Source organism: Mercenaria mercenaria, chromosome 18, assembly GCF_021730395.1.
Source record: "Mercenaria mercenaria strain notata chromosome 18, MADL_Memer_1, whole genome shotgun sequence".
Lineage (NCBI taxonomy): Eukaryota > Metazoa > Mollusca > Bivalvia > Venerida > Veneridae > Mercenaria > Mercenaria mercenaria.
In genome coordinates, this window is record NC_069378.1 from 54,512,032 (window position 1) to 54,533,314 (window position 21,283).

A 21,283-nucleotide genomic window follows, 5' to 3' on the forward strand; every position below is an offset into this window, starting at 1 on the left:
CAACATAGCAAAAACATTATGAATAATTTATCATTTTGTTTGGTGGAGACTTTTGTGGTAATTAGAGAGATGACGGATAAATGAATTACACGAAATTGTTTCTTTTTATTTTACAAAACAAAGTCTGATTGTTTTGTTACGTTGTTAAAGAATATAAGTAAAACGATAAAGCTAGTGAAAACGTAAACTTTAGAATCATGACGTTGGTATCTACACTATTCGTTCTGGATCTCCTTTCTCTTCAAGTGAAAGGTAAGTCCTTTTTATATGTTTATTATTTTATATCGATTTAAAATCCTTATTAAAATATTGAAGAATTTGACCTTTTTAACAATTTTACACCGTTTGAAAAATATCTCTCCTGGAACCTTGAACTGTACATAGAGGATATTACATGAGTGTCTTCTCGTATTGATTTTTTAAACGAGTTGAATAAAATGATAAAATTCCAGGCCCTGCCGAGTATTTCATTAATTCAATTCAACGAATTAAATCAATTCAAATGTAATATTCTTTTTATCGCATGTAAGCTTTTCTTGTTGACAAATCAAATTTTCTTCTTTCTTTACCTATTGTAGATCAAATAAATGCGACCAACGTCTCCATTCAATAAACGACGTCAACGTCAAGGCTTTATTGCACTATAGCGTGTATTATCCTGTCACTTGCAGTATTTTCGACCCGATATCAGGGTGCCGTATATTTTTCTTGATATACCGTCAGTTGACATGTGACCAGTGATATACGGTCAGTTGATCATGTCACCTTATGATCGATATTGTTGCCATAAGGAATTTTGCATCGAAATTATCACCATTGTGTTGGAAATGTCCGAACTAAGGAAAATGAGTGGTTTTTATTCAAAAACGAAGAAGTTATTGCGATTTTTCAATTGTAACCACATTACTGTGTCGGTGATGACGTCATTACGAATATGGTGCCATTAAACCGGTTGTCGCACACTAATTTTTGTAAAAGAAATTGCCAAATATCGGAAAATGAAGTAATGACAAGATAAATAGAATAAGAGATGGAGAACGTTTATCTGGCTCAGCTCCTGACGTTATCAGGTTCGCCTTCGGCTCACCCGATAACCTCCTCCACCTCGCCAGATAAACTTTCTCATCTACGGCACTAACCTATTATTCTCTATTTATCAAATTTATATAATGGCTTTTTTTCACTCCAACGATGTCAAAACATGTGATAAAGATTTTTAGAAAAATTATCACAAATGAATAAAATTTAGAATCTATAATAATTATGACAGTCAACTAATTAGTAAGCAACTCTCAATTGCTATACGAGTACTGTTTGATATATCCATTGTATGCATTAACGAATTGTATAAAGCAAGTGTGTGTTAATACGAAATTCATCGGCCACAGAGACTCACAGATCACTTGGTACATTACGAGACTTGGCAATAAGTAACGAAATTAAGACTTAACACTTAATGCTGCTAAAATGCTTAAAACTCAGACATTGCAGAATTGCAACATGAATTGAAATATTTTATGGCTGAACTGAAATTTACGGAATCCTGTTTCCGCCATCGACTATAGGCGACAACTTGAAAATAAGCATCTAATTTCAACTTCACACCCTATAAACGACTGTACTCTCCCTCTTTCTTTTGCGACTGATCAAAACAATAAACAGATGCGCGGAAGGTAGGAAATCGTTTTGAAATTATTTTGCTTTACACTGTATGTGTATTTAAGTTTAACGATAAGTTTAACATAAATATGTGTATATGGTGATATAATAGATGAAACTGACAGGTAATATTACAAAATGCTGACAAAATATTGACTGATCACACTCATTGCATAAAAATTCACTCGACCAAGTCACGAAACTGATGAATAACACGTCGAATTGATTTGTAATTAAATAATCCATGATGTTTTCTGAAATAAGCATGCATACTCCATAAATATATGTAAATAAGATGTCTGCGTTTTTGAAAGAAATAAATTTTTATCGAGTCGGCAAAAAAAAAAATTCACTGTATGCCGACTTGTCAATTTTGATATTTGATCTGAACGCATATTTGCGACTGACACTGTATTCCATTTTGCGACTATAATAGGCGATTTATGTCCTTTAAAATGTAAACTAAAACATGCATACCAAATTGTCTCTATTGATCAGTCGTCATGTATATAACATGACATAACGTAACGTAACGTAACGTAACGTAACGTAACGTAACATAACATAACATAACATATAGTTTAATGTCGAACCCGTCGTGCTATGCATGAACTAATCCATTGTGTGTGGGGGTGGAAGGTCTGTGACTCACTATCCTACTTAATTATAAAATGAATTTAATGCTTCAGAATCGTTTACATGCAAGTATTCCGTGTTGGTTTTACAGACATATACTATCATAAAATACAGAATTAGAAACTGAAAGTATACACAGGGTCCCTACTATATCGTGCAAGAAATTAACCCTCTTACGATTCCCTATGGAAGTCACGCGAAGAAATGTTACCTGGCGACTCCAAAATGTCGATGAGATGAAACAGGATGGGACTATAGGTTGACCCCCGTTTGTCTGTCCGTTTGCCAACAAAATGATCCTCTGATATTTTGAAAACTATTGCACCCACAAGTACCCCACGAACGGACATTTAGTTTACTACCTGTCAAGATTTAACCGTTATTTCTTATGTTTAAAATAATTTACATTTGATAGTCATAACGCTTGCACTCGCCGGAAATCTATCCTTGAGGATTAAGTCGTTTTCATTCTAAGCCTGGCTCAATCCACATCCCTTGGTTTAAAAATGACATGAGTTCTACCTCGTCTTTGTTTTAGTATCATCGGCAAATTCCGACATTTAAATAGGAAGCTGTGTGTTATTTGGTAAGTATAAATGTATGAGAAATAACGGGCAAATCACGGCGGGTAGTCAACACGAGGCGCAGCTAAGGTACCCGTGATTGCACCTACCTTGATACTTCACACACACAATTAGGGCATTATATAGTAAATGCTAGTATACTACTCACCTGTCACATAGTAATTTCCTTGTGAACACGATAGAGAACACATTTAGTACCTGATTTTTGAGTCGGCTAAAGGCTGAAAGCCTTTTGACGAGTCCTTGCTGTTCAGCGATTCTCTAAATGGACCGAAAAACACGCGAAGGGATGTAGTTCCATTAGATTTCTCAAACTTCAAACAGTTCACTGCATCAATGAAGTTAAGTTGTGTCAATTCCCTTTGCTATGACCAATATACGATGTAATCTGTCATATTTATGACTTGTAATTGTGCAATACTCGAAGTAACTCATTAAGCATAAATGTGCATTTTAAGAATTGCGCAGGCTTACAAAGCTTGGGTAACATCCAGCGAAAGACAAAAAATAGTTCCTGACAGGGCTCCAGATAAGATGCGTATTAGCGTAAATTACGTATAGAAATAATGCAAATACGCCTGTCTAATAATTTCTAAGCGTATAAAAACGTATATAAAATTACAGAAACGCACACAATGCTTTTTTAAAAACAAAATCTGAATCGTCTGGATGCGTTAGGTAACATAGCCGATCAGCCTTAATTCTCCCACATTGAACGTAAACACGCATCGTATGATTTCTATAAACTTTGCATGGGTTGAATTTTGCAGTCAGTAAACGGATAAATTATCGGAAGAAGAAGCTCTTACTGGTTTGTTTAGTTACTACTGATATTAAAAATGATTTTAATTCTTATTTTTCGAGAAATAAACAAATCGGCGAAACATTAAATTGTAATTTCTTGTAGTTTTTGAAATCGAAAGTAGATCGTCTATGTTTGGCTGCTTTCACGAAACGAAACAACTTTTTTATGAAAAGATTTAAATAAGAGGTAATTTAACCGTAAACTTCAATGTCAGATACTGCCAATTGCTGCTAAATGTCTTCGTATCATCACAATTTGTAAAATATATTGTTGAAACTGGAGAAAAGTGTAATCGTATCCGGATATAATATTTTGGGTAAATATCGAGCTGTGTTATGAAATTTTAAGAAAAAAACTAAAAACAAACTGAAACTGGTAGACTATACTGTCAGTACATCAATCATTAGCCGACTCAGGCCCTTTAGGCTTTTGATTATCGTTTCATATCTGCATAGTCTCCCTTGCCCGCCATGTTTTTCGGTGAGGTAATAAAACACCCAAGAATAGTTCTGCTAAAGTTGTACTAGAAGTTAAAAGTTCTAATATAGCTTTGTCGCGGAAACAAGAAGTGGCACGAAAAGTAGAAGTTAACACTTAAATTACGACTTTTCGCCCTATAATTCAGTCCACAAACTTCGACTTTTCGAGGAAAAATCTTAGCACGAGAAACTGAAATTAGCTTTCCTAATTTCTACTTTTCGTGGAAAGTTTTTGGCTGAGAAGTTGAAATTTCGGATGCAATTGTTGTGTTAACTTTGAATCAAGGAATTGGCTTTTTGTGGAAAATTCATGGCGCGACAAGTTTAAAGTAAATGCTGAATTCCAAGTTCTCATGTACCTATGTAGTGGAAAGGCCGATGGCGGAAACAAGATTCTGTAGATTTTACTTTCACACACACGCAGAAGTTTAAAGTTTAGTACACCATATCAAACGACCGAGATGTGTCTACAAACTATTGTTTTAAAGGATAACTAGTTTTACGCATATAGAATACATTACATGGAAAAAACTTCTTAAGACATTTATAGTATCATCGGATGGCTTTCGAAAATTTAAGACTGTTCAATTATGCAAATGGTATCTATGATTATGTTACTAATTTTCCGTGGCCAGAAGCTGAAAAGGTAGCGCACAGTGCCTACTTTGTGTCTTTGAGAACAAAATTCCATTCAAACAAGACATTTTTCGGACAGTAATTCCAAGTCGAAATATTACGAGCACTTGAAAATGACAAAATACTTTGATTTGATAGAAATCAAAACTTGAAAAAAAGCTGAAATCAAGCTTAAAATAAATCATTATATCATCAATGAACTGTAGGTGACGTCATGATTTAAACAAAATCACTCTTCACCTTTAATGCACTATATGGTCGATTGTGGCAAGAATTATCACCACTGTCGCACTTGCGCCGTTTTTCCTTACAACTGTGCCACGTGCCACAAAGGCGACTATCGGGCAAGAGGCGGGGCTTACTATACGTGCAGATCATGTCCACATCAATGTGAAGACTGTGCACATTATATGTCATGTACCGCTTGTTATATGAAAAATCATTACGGAAGAGATTGTCAGAGTGTTTGCAGTAAAGGTTGTCCCAATTAGCGGGTACATGTCTGTGTAAAGATAATTATGAAGGTGGACACTGTGACTACTGCGCGAAAGGAAAATATGGATTTGACTCCAATTGTACTATGGATTGTCCTGCTAATTGTTACACATGCATTTCGAACAGAAATTGCACAGAATGCAAAGATGGTTACTATGGTAACACGTGTGAACTTTCCTGTTTCAGGGGGTGTTATTTGGATAGATGTAGTCAAAATAATGGCACGTGTTACCAAAACAGATGTAAATCCAGTTTTGATGGCATAAATTGTACCGAATGTTCCCTAGGACGATTTGGAAATGAATGCAAGTCCATATGCCCTGAAAATTGTATCTCGTGCTCAGCAAGAACAACATGTGACCAATGTAAAGATGGATACTGGGGAAATGCATGTCAACATAATTGCTCTCAAGGTTGTTTAGAAGGCGTTTGCTTGAAAGAATCTGGGATTTGTCAGAACAAGACATGCATATCTGGTTTCATTGGGGAAAGGTGCGACAGGTGCACATCCGGTACACAGTCTTTTAACTGTCTGGACAAAACAATGATTGGTAGGTACACATTTGATATTACCAGACATAGATTCTATGAAGGACATATTAAATACATGTAAACGTACAGATATAATTACATGCATATTATGTTCAGTTCAGACAACACAACGAACAAATTTTTGAACAAAAAATGATTTAATTCTGTCATTTCAATTAAAAATAAAGTATTCTTGTATGGAAGAGCATCTTCATTGTTTCATTATTTGCCAAAACATTCTCTGCGCTATATGCAACGCTAATAAACAGATATACAGCTTTAAACCAAATATAATACGATATTTATTTTCAGCCATTAAAACAGTAAATAAACATGTTTTTAGCTCACCAGAGCAATGCTCAGGGGAGCTTTTCTGATCGCTCGATATCCGGCCTCCGGCGTCTGTCAACAGTTAGCTTGTGTATGCGTTAGAGGCTGTATTTTTCAATTGATCTTCATGAAATTTGGTCAGAATGATTACCCTGATAAAATTTAGGCCGAGTTTGAAAATGCGTAATCTGGGGTCAAAAACTAGGTCACTAGGTTTAATCAAAGAAAAACATTGTGTATGCGATATAAACTGTATTTTTCAAATTATCTTCTTGAATTTTAATCATAATAATAATCTTGATAAAATCTAGGCCGAGTTTGAAAATTGATTATCTGGGGTCAAAAACTAGGTCACTAGGTCAAATCAAAGAAAAAACTTGTGTATGCGATTAAGGTTGTATTTTTCAATTAATCTTCATGAATTTGGTAAGAGTAATTGCCTTGATGAAATCTATGTCAAGTTTGAATATGGGTAATCTGGGTTCAAAACTAGGTCACTAGGTCAAATCAAACGAAAAGCTTGCATATGCGATAGAGGCTGTATTTTCAATTGAGCTTCCTGAAATTTAGTCAAAATAATTGCATTGATAAAATCTAGGTCAAGTTTGAATATGGATTACCCGGGAACAAAAATTAGGTCACTAGGTCAAATCAAAGAAAAACATTTTGTATGCGATAGAGGCTATATTTTTCAATTCATCTTCCTGAAATTGGGTCAGAATGGTTGCCTTGATAAAATCTATGTCAAGTTTGAATATGGGTCATCTTGGGTCCAAACGTAAATCACTAGGTCAAATCAAAGAAAAACCTTGTGTATGCCATAAAGACTGTATTTTTCAATCGATCTTCATGAAATTTGGTCAAAATGATTGCCTTGATAAAATCTAGGTCAAATTCGAATATGGGTCATCTAGTTAAATAACTAGGTCAGTAGATTGAGGCTATTTTTTTAATTCACCTTCATGATTTTTTTTCAGAATGATGGGCTTGATGTAATCTAGGTCAAGGTGGAATATGGGTCATCTGTGTTTAAAAACTAGGTCACTAGGTCAAATCAAGAAAAAATCTTGTGTATGCAATAGGGGCTGCATTTTACATTGGATTTTCATAAAGTCTGGTCAGAATGGTTGTCTTGATAAAAGCTAGGTCAAGTTCAAATATGGGTAGTCTGGAGTCAAAAACTAGGTCACTAGGCCAAATCAGAGAAAAACCTTGTGTATGCGATAGAGGCTGCATTTTTCCATTGATCTTCATGAAATTGGTCATAATGATAGCCTTGATGAAATCTAGGTCAAGTTCGAATATGGGTCATCTGGGGTCAAAAAGTAGGTCACAGGTCAAATCAAAGTAAATACTTACTTATACTCAAGATTTTTGCTCCAATTTTAATGATAATTTGTCAGAATATTTTTTTCCATGAAATCACTAGGTCAAACATGTTTACATTGTTTAATATGTTGTGTTATGGTGTGTTTCTCAGGTGAGCGACCTATAGCTATCTTGGCCCTGTTGTTTTATTTTTGTATGTACCTAAACTATAGCAGTGTCTAAATCTTTACGGTGGTCAAAAGTTCCTGTAATTCGTGTGTTGTATTCTGTGATTTTTACCATCTTACAAAATGTATGTCAGATTTTTTATTTCTGTCACTCAGGAAAAGACTCATCCGCAAGTACTATAGAGTTTCAAGTGTGTTTATTAGTAATTGTTGTGCTGTTCTGCTTCGTAGACGCTGCAGGTAACATTTTGACGTTTTAAGTTGATCTAGTTTAAATTCTCAAAATGTTAATGCATGAGGTATACGCATTGATGACTTAATTACTGCGTGTGAATTAATATACACACATCCTAATTATACATGCTTTGTAATAGAAAAGCAAGAATAAACACATAATAACAATTCTTTTGATTCGTTTGAAATAATCACTCATTACTTCCAGTGTTGCTTGTGAGAAATATTTCTAGATAGAGAAACTAAGAGGTGAAACATCGGTGATGACATAAAGTCTGGAGGTGCATTTAAAGTTTCGTTCACCGGTATATAGTAAACCATCTTACGACTTAAATTGTATTGGTGGAAGTAATTTCGGAATAAAACAACAACAACAACAAAAAACAAGAGCACCGCCTTGCGGGTGCTGACGCTCATCTGATTTTTTTTTTGTGTAATAGAAATATTGTCCTACCCATGATTTTCTAAGTCTAAAAAGGGCCATCATTCTTGCAAAAAGCAGGATAGAGTTATGTTTCTTGATGTACAGTGTCCACTTATGATGGTGAAAAACTGTTGCAAGTTTTAAAGCAATAGCTTTGATAGTTTATGAGAAAAGTTGACTTAAACATAATACTCAACCAAGAAAATGATTTTCTAAGTCCAAAAGGGGCAATAATTATTGCAAAAATCAGGATGGAGTTACCCTGCTTGCTGTACAGGGTCAGCTTATGATGGTGAACAAGTGTTGCAAGTTTCAAAGCAATAGCTTTGATAGTTAAAGAGAAAAAGTTGACCTAAACATAAAACTTAACCAAGAAATCTGATATTTTCTAAGTCCAAAAGGGGCCATAAATCTTGCAAAAAGCAGGATGAAGTTATGTTTCTTGCTGTACAGGGTCAACTTATGATGGTGAACAAGTGTTGCAAGTTTTAAAGCAACAGCTTTGATAGTTTAGGATAAAAGCTGACCCAAACATAAAACTTAACCAAGAAAACTGATTTTCTAAGTCCAAAAGGGGCAATAAATCTTGCAAAAAGCAAGATGGAGTTATGTTTCTTGCTATACAGGGTCAGCTTATGATGGTGAACAAGTATTCCAAGTTTCAAAGCAATAGCTTTGATAGTTTGGGAGAAAAGTTGACCTAAACATAAAACTTAACCAAGAAATCTGATATTTTCTAAGTACAAAAGGGGCCATAAATCTTGCAAAAAGCAAGATGGAGTTATGTTTCTTGCTATACAGGGTCAGCTTATGATGGTGAACAAGTATTCCAAGTTTCAAAGCAATAGCTTTGATAGTTTAGGAGAAAAGCTGACCTAAACATAAAACTTAACCAGGCAACGCCGACGCCGACGCCGACGCCGACAACCGCTCAAGTGATGACAATAACTCATCATTTTTTTTCAAAAAATCAGATGAGCTAAAAATCAACAGATGAACTTGAATTTGAAAACTTGTCCATACAATTTAACTCAGTCATTGACAAATTAACTCAGGTATTAACAGGTTAAATTAAAACATTAACAGATTTAAGTCAGACATTGACAGTTATAACTAAGACAATAACAGATTTAACTTAGATATTGACAGAATTGAAAGTATATTATGAAAAGATCTTTTTGTTTTAACTTAGATATTGACAGAATTGAAAGTATATTATGAAAAGATCTTTTTGTTTTGAGGCCTTGAATTTAAATATAATTATAAATCATTCGACGTATGATATTTCAGGGAAGATGATTGATATGATTTGAAACAAGTGTCAAGCAATGCATGCATATCTGCTCGAGAGTAGGAAACCATCAGTGACAACAGAAAGTATTTTGTTAAAGTTATACTGTATAAGTTAAAACAGCATCATTATGTTTTTGTATTTGAACAGTTGGGAGGATTTCTGAAAAGAAAATGTTGAACATTGAGCACGGTCAAATGTTTTTCACTATTTTGAAAACACAAATTGCATAATTACACACAGAAAAAAAAAAGATAAATCGGATCAAGTTATGGGAAGGAACACATTGCAATTGATATTTCATTACCTGGTGTATTACTAAACTATTCGGGAATAATCTACAAAGAAGATGAAAAAGAGAATCAGACCACAATACAAAACAAAATAACAACGAATAAAAGAAACAACAGTTTGATGAATCAGAGACCATGGAAATGCTTCGACGTCTTTCTCTGGTAACTTTTATGTAATAGTTATAGTATGTGTGAGAGTGTGTTACCAGGATATATCAGAGCTAGGGGTACATCGAGGGTATTTTTCTCTGCACATATCGTCGAGGCCGGTAGGCCGAGACAGATATGTGAAGAGAAAAATAACGAGATGTACCCCTAGCTCTGATATATCCTGGTAACACACGAGCACTACATATTATAACTGTTTTATCGCATAGTTTATCATTAAAATTTATATATTATTTTCATTTAAATTTGTTTATTATTATTTTTACTATTTTGATTCCCTTTCTGCACCTCGCTGACTGAAACACTAAAACTTCTGTTTTAGAAAATGTGTTCCCCAGATAAAAGTACCCAAAAAATTTCTGCATTGGTTTTAAATCTTTGCATTTCATTGGCCAGACATATTGTAAAACTTGTTGTTTTGTTTGTAAAAAAAAAATCAAAGAAAAAGAAACATTTGAGAAATCTCAGAATTTCATATATTTCATGTATTTCTGAATTTGGCAATAACTATCAAGTTTTTGAAATATTCTAGTTTATTTATTCTTTTACTTTATAAATGTAGTGTTTGTGACAATTCTTTCTCTGTGAACTGTAAATTGGAGCTAAAATCATCTTTTCTTTGAAAGGAAAAAATTATACTCCCTTGATAGGACCTCAATAGAGAAAAAGTGTTCCGATATATATCGGAACAGTTTTACTGTGCTGATATATATCGGAACACTTTTTTTCTTATGAAACTCCATAGAGATTTCCGTGTTGATATATATCGCAACAGTTTTGTAAGATATCAGCACAGTTTTGTAGTAATAATGTGTGTTAATATGTATAACATGCTGCAAAGATCAAAGGAAAATTGCCGCACTATGCGATAAATAAAATTAATTGACACTGTGACTGTAATATTGCAAAGCGAAAGATGAGCAGTGATTGTATGATATACTTCATAAACACTACTTGTAATGACATATTAATCTAAGACCTACACACACTGTCACATTGTAATCAGTCATTGTTTTAAAATAATTTAGAAATTAAATAACAAATAACAAATCAAAGCATGATTTCTGAAAGGGATGTAACTCTTATGTAATTTGTACTTTTGTTCATTAAGGTTTTTCTATTATCTGACCTACTGACCTAGTTTTTGACCGCACATGACCCAGTTTTGAAAATAACTTAGATATCATCCAGGTGAACAATCTGACCAATTTTCATGCAGATCCCTTGAAAAATATGGCCTCTACAGAGGTCACAAGGTTTTTCTTTTATTTGACCTAGTGACCTAGTTTTTGACCGCATGTGACCCAGATTTGAACTTGACCTAGATATCATCAAGATGAACATTCTGACCAATTTTCGTGCAGATCTCATGAAAAATATGACCTCTAGAGAGGTCACAAGGTTTTTCTATTATTTGACCTAATGACCTAGTTTTAGACCGCACGTGACCAAGTTTCAAAATTGATCTAGATATCATCAAGTTGAACATTCTGACCAATTTTCATGCAGATCCCGTAAAAAATATGGCTTCTACAGAGGTCACAAGGTTTTTCTATTATTTGACCTACTGACCTAGTTTTTGACCGCACGTAACCCAGTTTCAAATTTGACCTAGATATCATCAAGATGAACATTCAGACCAATTTTCATAAAGATCCCATGAAAAATATGGCCTCTAGAGAGGTCACAATGTTTTTCCATTTTTAGACCTACTGACCTAGTTTTTGACCGCACATGACCCAGTTTCGAATTTTATCTAGATATCTTCAAGATGAACATTCTGACCAAATTTCATGAAGCTCTCATGAAAAATATGGCCTCTAGAGAGGTCATAATGTTTTTTCATTATTTAACCTACTGACCTACTTTTTGAGGACACGTGACCCACTTTCGAAACTGACCTAGATATCATCAAGATGAACATTATGACCATTTTTTATGAAGATCCATTCAAAAGTATGGTCTCTAGAGAGGTCACAATGTTTTTCTTTTTTTAGACCTACTGACCTAGTTTTTGTTTGCACGTAACCCAGTTTCGAACTTGAACTAGATATCATCAAGATGAACATTCAAACCAACTTTCATACAGATCCCATGAAAAATATGGCCTTTAGAGAGGTCACAAGGTTTTTCTATTATCTGACCTACTGACCTAGTTTTTGAAGGCACGTGACCCAGTTTCAAAATGACCTAGATATCATCAAGATGAACATTCCGACCAATTTTTGATGAAGATCTTTTGAAATATATGGCCTGTAGAGAGGTCACAAGGTTTTTCTATTTTTAGATCTACTGACCTAGTTTTTGATCGCACGTGACCCAGTTTCGAACTTGACCTAGATATCATCAAGGTGAACATTCTGACCAATTTTCTTAAAGATCCCATGAAAAATGTGACCTCTAGAGTGGTCACAAGCAAAAGTTTACGCACGCACGGACGGACGGACGCTGCGCGATCTCAAAAGCTCAGCTAAAAAATAATTATGCATATCTCCAAATGTAAGCAGACAAATATTCATTTTCAAAGCAAGAGATTGCTGTCGAAATTTTTTAAGGATGCTGTCGATAACTTGGGTTAAATGCTGATATACGTTTAAATCAGTCAGGCACCGTTTAAGAACTGTAGCATTTGATCGGTTGATTCTGAGCTGATTCTTGTGATCGACCAGTGACAAAACTGCATTTTGAGACTGAACCAAAACTTATTTTAGTTATCAGATCTGCACGTCAAATAATATATCGTATATGAAATATCCCTGTGCTAGATGGACTTAAAACAACATTTCCAAAAAAAACATTGTCACATAACTATAATAAAACGTTGTATTGACTGAGTGCGGACATACAATTAGTACAAAGCTAGATTCGAAAAAAAAAATATAAGTATTCTAGACAAGAAAGTGCAGTGTCTATGAACCCGTTGTCACCTTGACCTTTGAAATAACAAAATATATTATGTGCAATGATTCTCTCAATGTTGTAAAAATACTTCAACTTGATCTATGTAAAATCGATTTAAGGGTAATCAAGTTATGCCCCGTTTATTAAAACTGGCCAACCCATGTGACTTTTGGAAAGGCAACGTCCCGATTCAGATTACATCTTGACTGTATTGACTGATTGCTTTTCCATTGAAACATTGTGTAGATAACATACACACTCTTGAAGATGGGCAAAGTTTTTTAGGAAAGTAATGAAAGCCGATAGCAGTCGCATCGTGCGGATGAAAACACTTTTTTTACTGTTTTTTAGGAAAAAGGAAAATACAGGCAAAACGTACAAAAATCGAGACGTTTTCTCAGTGCGTAAAGCATCGAGAAGTCACGTGGGTTTGCCTATCTGTGTTATGTATTGTTAGCACACAAGAGTGAGTAATGGCACTTTGCCAATAGTACAATCGCACCGAACCCCAAGTATCATACTGATCATATATTGGCCTTTGAGTTCGTGTTTATCAGTTAATGGTCATCAAATGTCCGCCATCTCTGCTTCTTGTTGGAAGGTCGTAGTCAGTGGAATATTGCCTCGCAACTGGCTATTGTAAACAGTTTCTGAGTAAATGTAAATATAATATCAAAATATTTTACAAATGTTACATCGTAGAATTTGTGAAAATGTTACCATGGTTACATCACATATTCTTTATAAATTGTACAATGTCGATTCTTTGTAAGGCAATATCACAGATTCTATGTCAACTTCAAATCAAAGAATATATCGTGGCTTCCTTTGCAAAGGCAATGTAACAGATGATTTCAATAGGTAATAGCTCGACTCATATTAAAAGTAGTCCGTTTGATGCCTTGTATAGCTTACAAAACGCAAGGCTGATGAAATTCACGCTTGTTCAGAGGTATGGTTATCTCTCGCTGCTGAAATAGAAGATTGCAGTGTCTAGATTAGCATTTTCTTTCCTGGAGCTTAAACTGCAAGAGGGAAGATAGGCGCAGCTCAGTTGTGAAACAGCAGACAAGTTACTTGATAATACAAACAGTTAATTTATTTGCAACTAAGGTAGACATATACCCGGGATTGAAACAAAGGAAGTTGTCAATTATGGTAAAATAAGAACAGCTAACTTTCTCTGCTCATTCAAAGCTTGGATTAAAAAAAAATATCTGGATTTACAAACACTTTAATATGAAATGTATAGTCAATTATTTAATTATCAGAAGTCAGATTAATTAAAGCTATGTTACAACCTATTCAGAATGTTACTTTTGTCCATTATTTGAAAAAAATCCAGCTTCTGTACATATTTTGATACACTGAAATCACAAATCAATAAGATGAAAACAAAGACCACCTTCACAGACTTAAAGGCGCTCGCGATAGTTTTTTCGGACGGGTCGATATTTACCCCAACACCGTGCCAATTTGGTTGTTTCTAATCGATGTAGCTCACTGCAGAGTTGGAGCGGTCTTCTGCGCATGCCCGGAAGAGATTATCTAATGTCGCGTACGGCACAAGTGCGCAAATTATTGCTTGTTTTCTCACGCATTTAGTGTGTAATATGTATGATATACTGACTAGAGGTTATGGTTAGTATCACAATGGTTACAAAATATATACATTTAAACTACTTTTAGTTCAAATTGCTTCAATCCGGCATATACTGGAGTCTGTAACTTATACCTGCGTCCCAACTCTGCATTGAGTCACAGCTGTTTCTAATCCCGTATCGTACCCATACCGTACATCCGTATTCGTAAACTAAGGTTTCGTTCGGAGAAAGGCGGAAGCTTACATCTTTCTATGACATCAAAATACTTCAGAAACACGTTAAAGTCCACTTATTAAGAAATCTGCCGTTTGATAATTTGATATTTCTCGAAGTCATTTGCTCAACCACTGAAAGAGTTTCTGTGGCAATTTTCGAGAAGCCTTTAACATGCACTCTTCAAGCTTAGTGGGATGATTGGCCATATGGAGTGAATAACACCTATTGCTTTTAAGATCAATATGTTAAAGGTAAGGGATGCGGAAGCCGAAATGATGAAATGATTTCTTCCTATAGAAATCCAGAAAAAAAATTCTACAAGCACACTTTCAGCGAGTTTATTACAAATGTTCCTAAGGTGAGCGACCTTAGGCCATTTGATCCTTTTGTTAAATATCTCTGCCTTAAGCTGTGGACAAATACAGAATACTGTCAAGAGTTTGGCTGAATATATGCTCTTGTTTGAAATAAAAATTGATTACGTATTTCGCACCAACCTGCGTTGTATAAATGCCCGCCACACCCCACCTCGTTGTAATATGATTTAAGCGTAATCTAATATGGTGACCTATTAACTTTCTTTTTGTTTAAGATTAGATAGACAAAATCAAAGGTATCTGCAGAGTTTGATTTAATTCTATTATGTGAAACTTGATCAAATGGTAGAAGTATCGATTTAAAATTGACAAAAATATGCAAAAATAGCCCTTGGGTCACTTGAACAAGTATTCCTTTCTTTCCAAAATCTTTTTCTTTTAGTTTCCCTGAGCATGTTTCAAAAAGATATATTGTTTAATTTCCATTATAAAATTCTTAGATATCAAATTTATGCTGGTTATTGTACTTTATTGAAATATATTTTAGGAGTATAGAAATTTTAAAAAATGTTAAAAACAGGCAAATAAAATTGAAACAAAGCTGGTGACCTAGTATTTTTATTTCATTTTTCATTACATCATAACATGACCTTTTAATACAGAACATTTCATCAAAATTTATTATTGAGAAAAAAAATACGAAACTGTAGCGAGTACACAAAACTATGCATGTGCTTCAAATTTGGAGGCTGTAGCTTAAGAAATGTGAAAGTAGGTACTAGGTAAAAATCAATGTCAAATTTCAATTCAGAACACAATAATATGCAGGTGGTCCAAATTTGAAGGCTGTAGCGTGAAAAATGTGAAACTACGTCACTAGGTCAATGTCAAGGTCAAAGTTTGTTTCGGTACACAAAACTATGCATGTGGTCCAAATTTGAAGGCTTTAGCTACAGAAATGTGAAAGTAGGTCACTAGGTCAAGATCAAGGTCAACTCATGTCAAGGTTCATCTTGCCACTCAAAACTATATATGTGGTCCAAATGGTAAATTATGAGATACTTAGGACACAACCTTGTATGCCCTTAATACAAGTAAAGGTCATAACTCCTGTCTTGTAGAGTGAAATTAAATATTCTCACTCAGGCCACACCAAATTGAAGAGTTGTTCATCTGATTTTTTTCTGAAAAAATTTGAGGAGGCGAGCGAAAAAAATAATTTAAATATTTGTTTTGGTTTTGAGAAAATCAGGAGCGAGCGAAGAGCGAAAAAATATATTTGTCTTCATTTGGCTCTCGACTGACTAATTCACCTGGGACTGAGAAAATCTGAACTGCAGACGCACAACATTACATAGCGAACTCATGAAAAAAGGTATAACATTCGCATACAGTACAGTGTAATCAAATAATGTATGCTTTTGAAAATGCTGTTAGAAAATATGTAATAAACAACAACGCATAACCTTAAACCATACTTATCACATACATATGTGACTTGAATATTTACTGCTATGAAAATGTAGCATTTTTAGCTGACTGTACAAAGTTTTTGATACATCAAATATCTCTGTAAGTGTTATTAGATCTATTTAAGCTTTTGATTTGAAACTTAGAATAGTTATTTACTGTCAAAGTCTACACCAGGTGAAACAATACAACATCTGAATTAAGACAGAGTTATGTCCCTTTTTAACATAGAATATTTGTGTTTAAGTTTTATATAATGACCAATAGCTCTGTTACTTTTAAAGCTTCTTACTATTATGCCCCTTTTACTGGCAAAGCTCTGATTTAGAAAAGTCGAGCATGATGTCTTATGAACAGCTCTTTTTATGACTTTAAACTTCCATAACATATCAAATTTGTTGAAACAAAGTCTCAATTAAGGACTGAAATTGAGATTAACGTGCATTAACATTAGTCTACTAAATGACCGGAAAATTTAACAAGAGATCACAGAGTGATCTTGGCGCCCACCAATGTGCCATTTTTGAGTGTTCCAAATTTCAAGACTTACTGACTAGCTCAAGGTCAAATTTCATTTCCATGCACAACACTGTGCATTTGGTCAAAATTCGAAAGCTGTAGCTTGAGAAATGTGAAAGTAGGTCACTAGGTCAATGTCAAGGTCAAAGTTTTGTTTCGGTACACAATCCTATGCATGTGGTCTAAATTTGAAGCCTGTAGCTACAGAAATGTGAAAGTAGGTCACTAGGACAATCTTAAGGTCAAAGTTCATTTCGGTACACAAAACTATGCAAGTGGTCCAAATTTGAAGGCTGTAGCTTGAGAAATGTAAAAGTAGATCACCAGGTCAAAATCAAGGTCAAATTCTATTTCGGAATACAAAACTATGCATGTGGTCCAAATTTGAAGCCTGTACCTTCAAAAATGTGAAAATAGGTCACTAGGTCAATGTAAAGGTCAAAGTTCATTTCGGTACATAAAACTATGCATGTGGTCCAAATTTGAAGGCTATAGCTTGAGAAATGTAAAAGTAGGTCACTAGGTCAAAATCAAGGTCAAATTTTATTTCGGAATACAAAACTATGCATGCGGTCCAAATTTGAAGCCTGTACCTTAAAAATGTGAAAGTAGGTCACTAGGTCAATGTAAAGGTCAAAGTTCATTTCGGTACACAAAACTATGCATGTGGTCCAAATTTGAAGGCTGTAGCTTGAGAAATGTAAAAGTAGGTCACTAGGTCAAAATCGCAATACAAAACTACGCATATGGTCCAAATTTGAAGCCTGTACCTTAAAACTGTGAAAGTAGGTCACCAGGTCAATGTAAAGATCAAATTTTATTTTGGAATACAAAACTATGCATGTGGTCCAAATTTGAAGCCTGTACCTTCAAAAATGTGAAAGTAGGTCACTAGGTCAATGTGAAGGTCAAAGTTCATTTCGGTACATAAAACTATGCATGTGGTCCAAATTTGAAGGCTGTAGCTTGAGAAAAGTGAAAGTAGGTCACTAGGTCAAAATCAATGTCAAATTTCATTTTGAAACACGGAACTATGCATATGGTCCAAATTTGACGCCTGTACCTTCAAAAATGTGAAAGTAGGTCACTAGGTCAAAATCAAGGTCAAAGTTTTTTCCAGGGCACAAAACTATGCATGTGGTCCAAATTTGAAGGCTGTAGCTACAGAAATGTGAAAGTAGGTCACTAGGTCAAAATCAAGGTCAACTCATGTCAAGGTTTATCTTGCCACTCAAAAATATACATGTGGTCCAAATCTGAATGTTGTAGTTATTGACAAGAACATTTTGAAAGCTTTTCCCTATATAAGTCTATATGAACCATGTGACCACCGGGGCGGGGCCATTTTTTGACCCTAGGGGGATAATTTGAACAAACTTGGTAGAGAACCACTAGATGATGCTACATTACAAGTATCAAAGCCCTAGGCTTTGTGGTTTGGACAAGAAGATTTTCAAAGTTTTTCCTTATATAAGTCTATGTAAACCATATGACCCCCAGGGCGGGGCCATATTTGACCCTAAGGGTATAATTTGAACAATCTTAATTGAAGACCACTAGATGATGTCACATACAAAATATCAAAGCTCTAGGCCCTGTGGTTTTGGACAAGAGGTTATTCAAAGTTTTTCCCTATATAAGTCTATATAAACCATGTGACCCCCAGGGCAGGGCCATATTTGACCCTAGAGAAATAATTTGAATCATCTTGGTAGAGGACCACTAGATGATGCTTCAAACCAAATATCAAAGCCCTAGGCTCTGTGGTTTTGGACAAGAAGGTTTTCAAAGCTTTTCCCTATATAAACCTATGTAAAATATAGAAATAAACAAAGGGCCATAACTCACTCATAAATTGTTGAACCAGTCTGATTTTCAGGGGCACGCAACTAGGGTACCAATACATCATTCTGACAAAGTTTGGTCAAAATCCCCCCAGTAGTTTCTGAGGAGATGCGATAACGAGAAATTGTTAACGGACAGACGGACGGACGGAATGACGGACGGACGGACCACGGACGCAGAGTGGGCTAAAAATCGAAACTGGTCTGAAAACATAATGTAAAGTCCTTATCCCACCAACTTTCGTATGCAAATGCTGATCATCAGATCATTCGGACAGGAAAAACAGAAAACAGATAAGTGACATACATGACATACATCAATAAGTATTTACCCTTACCAAAATAATGTAGATTGATGTTATCAAATAAATTAGTATGTTTTTCTTCATCCAGTTTTCAATGAAATAAATCGATTTTTGTTGCATGTAATTTGGCAAACATTTGAAGAAAATGGCGCAACTGCGTAAAGGGGAAATAACTTTAACGCAACTAAATATAAGTGTTATGATATATTATAGACGATGTGTGCTTAGTATGTATTTATTTTTATTATAGTCCATTTGAGAACAATCTGGGACTGGAATTTATAAGCCTTTATACACTTTTACGTCCGTAAAAAGCAGCGCACCAAAAAAATTTGGCTTGATTTTTTTCTATGGGGCGAGCGCAAGCCTAAAACAAAAAAAAATATATATATTTTGTGTGTTTCTGAAAACATACGAGCGGCAAATCCGATGAACAACTTTCTAATCTGCTGAGGCCTAAGTAATATGTAGTATTCATGTATATATATATTTATGTTCTTTTATGCATGTCAAGGGCCAAACTTCTTGTAAGACTGAATGAAATCTGTAACAAAACCTCAGGTGCACAACTTCTGTCAGGATACTGGTTATATGACCCAGGGAAGTGCCTACACCTTTAGTATCTTGAACAATGGTTTGGGTCCAATCGCTAAGGTGACTATGTCTTAGACTAGCTGACAAACGATGTAGATTGTCCTTTGTTAAAACGTAGAGCTGGTGAGACCAAATATCTCATATATAGAATTTTCCTCTGGCTACCTTGCCTAAATGATTCGTGTACCAATGATTCGTAAATGATTTCTTATTATGAGCTAGACAATTTCAGGGATCAGGCAAATCACTAAATGTTTCAAACTAATAATCTTTAATTAAAAATGATTAGCTCAAACTCCTATAGGCTGGAGACTCTATACTTGACTAGTCTTTTTGTTGAAGTTCCCGTCAGACAATGTCTTTGAATCAACAACATACGAGTCCTATCGCATAGATGCTCGGCCTCTGTCCTCTCAAACTCTATATAATTGCCCTGACTCCTGGATGCTCAGCGCCTATATGCTATCATATGTAGCATTCAACTACCATATAGGTATTATCCCCGATGCCTTGGCTGTACTTCGCCAATAATGCTGAACCGTCTATAAGCTGGAACTCTCCTACTATCTCAGTAGATTACCAAACTCTGGGTCTCTGTCTCAGCTTCTCGATGCTCAGCCTATATATGCTATCGTCTATAGCATTCAATTACCTTTAAGGTAAAACTCCTATGCGCTGGCCCTATAGCTCGAAACCTTATCGAAATTCTGCTACTCTTCTTTAGTCTAAGAACTTCCAAAGTTTTCTTTTTAATAATTTATCCGCCCTGACAGGGTGACTGCAATAGTCTCCTTCTCAAGGTACTGGGATAAATTATTAGTTGAATCCTCGATGTGTCTTCTTCAACCGCTGGATACCGAATGAGCTCTCTATCATTCATCTACCTATTTATACCCCAGCAGACGTGCTATTTTTAGAACTTGTTTCTGATTGGTCCAAATTTATACATAACATTTTACAACGAGTACTTGCTCTATCAAATATCTGGTTCCCTTTAATTTTTGTATATGGCATAATGTGCGAAGCTGGGACCCAGTCATTCACATAATGAACCCAAATCAGCCACAAATGACCCAAATTCTATTAATTACAGCAATTCAACAATAATTATAGCAACGACAACATGAAAAGGGAGTCAATCACTATCTGTGCTTATGTGTTACGTTATCAATATATCAGATATACAAATTATTCTGACAATAGCCCCCTTCTCAAGAAAATACTTTTAGTTTTTCAAACACTTAAGGAATAATTTGTGTACAAAACAAAATCTCCTTTTCTTTTTACTATTTCTCAAATTTTTACAAATCAGGTATCACTGCTATTATTAACATACATTCACTAATATACTGATAAAATCAGTATCAAAGATCAAACATCTCTAAAAGACTCAACAAATAGTACATGATCTCAAGAATATCATACAACGTTAATCTCCTGACCTTTTAATTT

General features: G+C 34.8%; 2 protein-coding genes across 2 annotated transcripts in view; both read left to right on the forward strand.

The window, feature by feature from the left end:
• The window catches only part of LOC123539060 (CD63 antigen-like), a 101,426-nt gene that overhangs the window by 59,462 nt on the left and 20,681 nt on the right, over positions 1-21,283 (forward strand). The gene's annotated exons all lie outside the window — the stretch shown is intronic.
• Positions 3,382-9,737, forward strand: LOC123539010 (scavenger receptor class F member 1-like). Its single transcript, XM_053530071.1, has 3 exons — positions 3,382-5,845; positions 7,808-7,891; positions 9,600-9,737. Exons 1-3 carry the CDS (start codon positions 5,380-5,382, stop codon positions 9,620-9,622), a joined length of 573 nt encoding a protein of 190 aa, XP_053386046.1. The 5' UTR covers positions 3,382-5,379; the 3' UTR covers positions 9,623-9,737.

What these genes read in the sequence shown, in the direction of transcription:
- LOC123539010 (XM_053530071.1), top strand. Translation starts at nt 5,380, where the DNA reads ATGGATTGTCCTGCTAATTGTTACACATGCATTTCGAACAGAAATTGC. An exon ending in TCTGGACAAAACAATGATTG is followed by an intron (nt 5,846 to 7,807) that starts GTAGGTACACAT and finishes TCTGTCACTCAG; the next exon opens with GAAAAGACTCATCCGCAAGT. An exon ending in CTGCTTCGTAGACGCTGCAG is followed by an intron (nt 7,892 to 9,599) that starts GTAACATTTTGA and finishes ATGATATTTCAG; the next exon opens with GGAAGATGATTGATATGATT.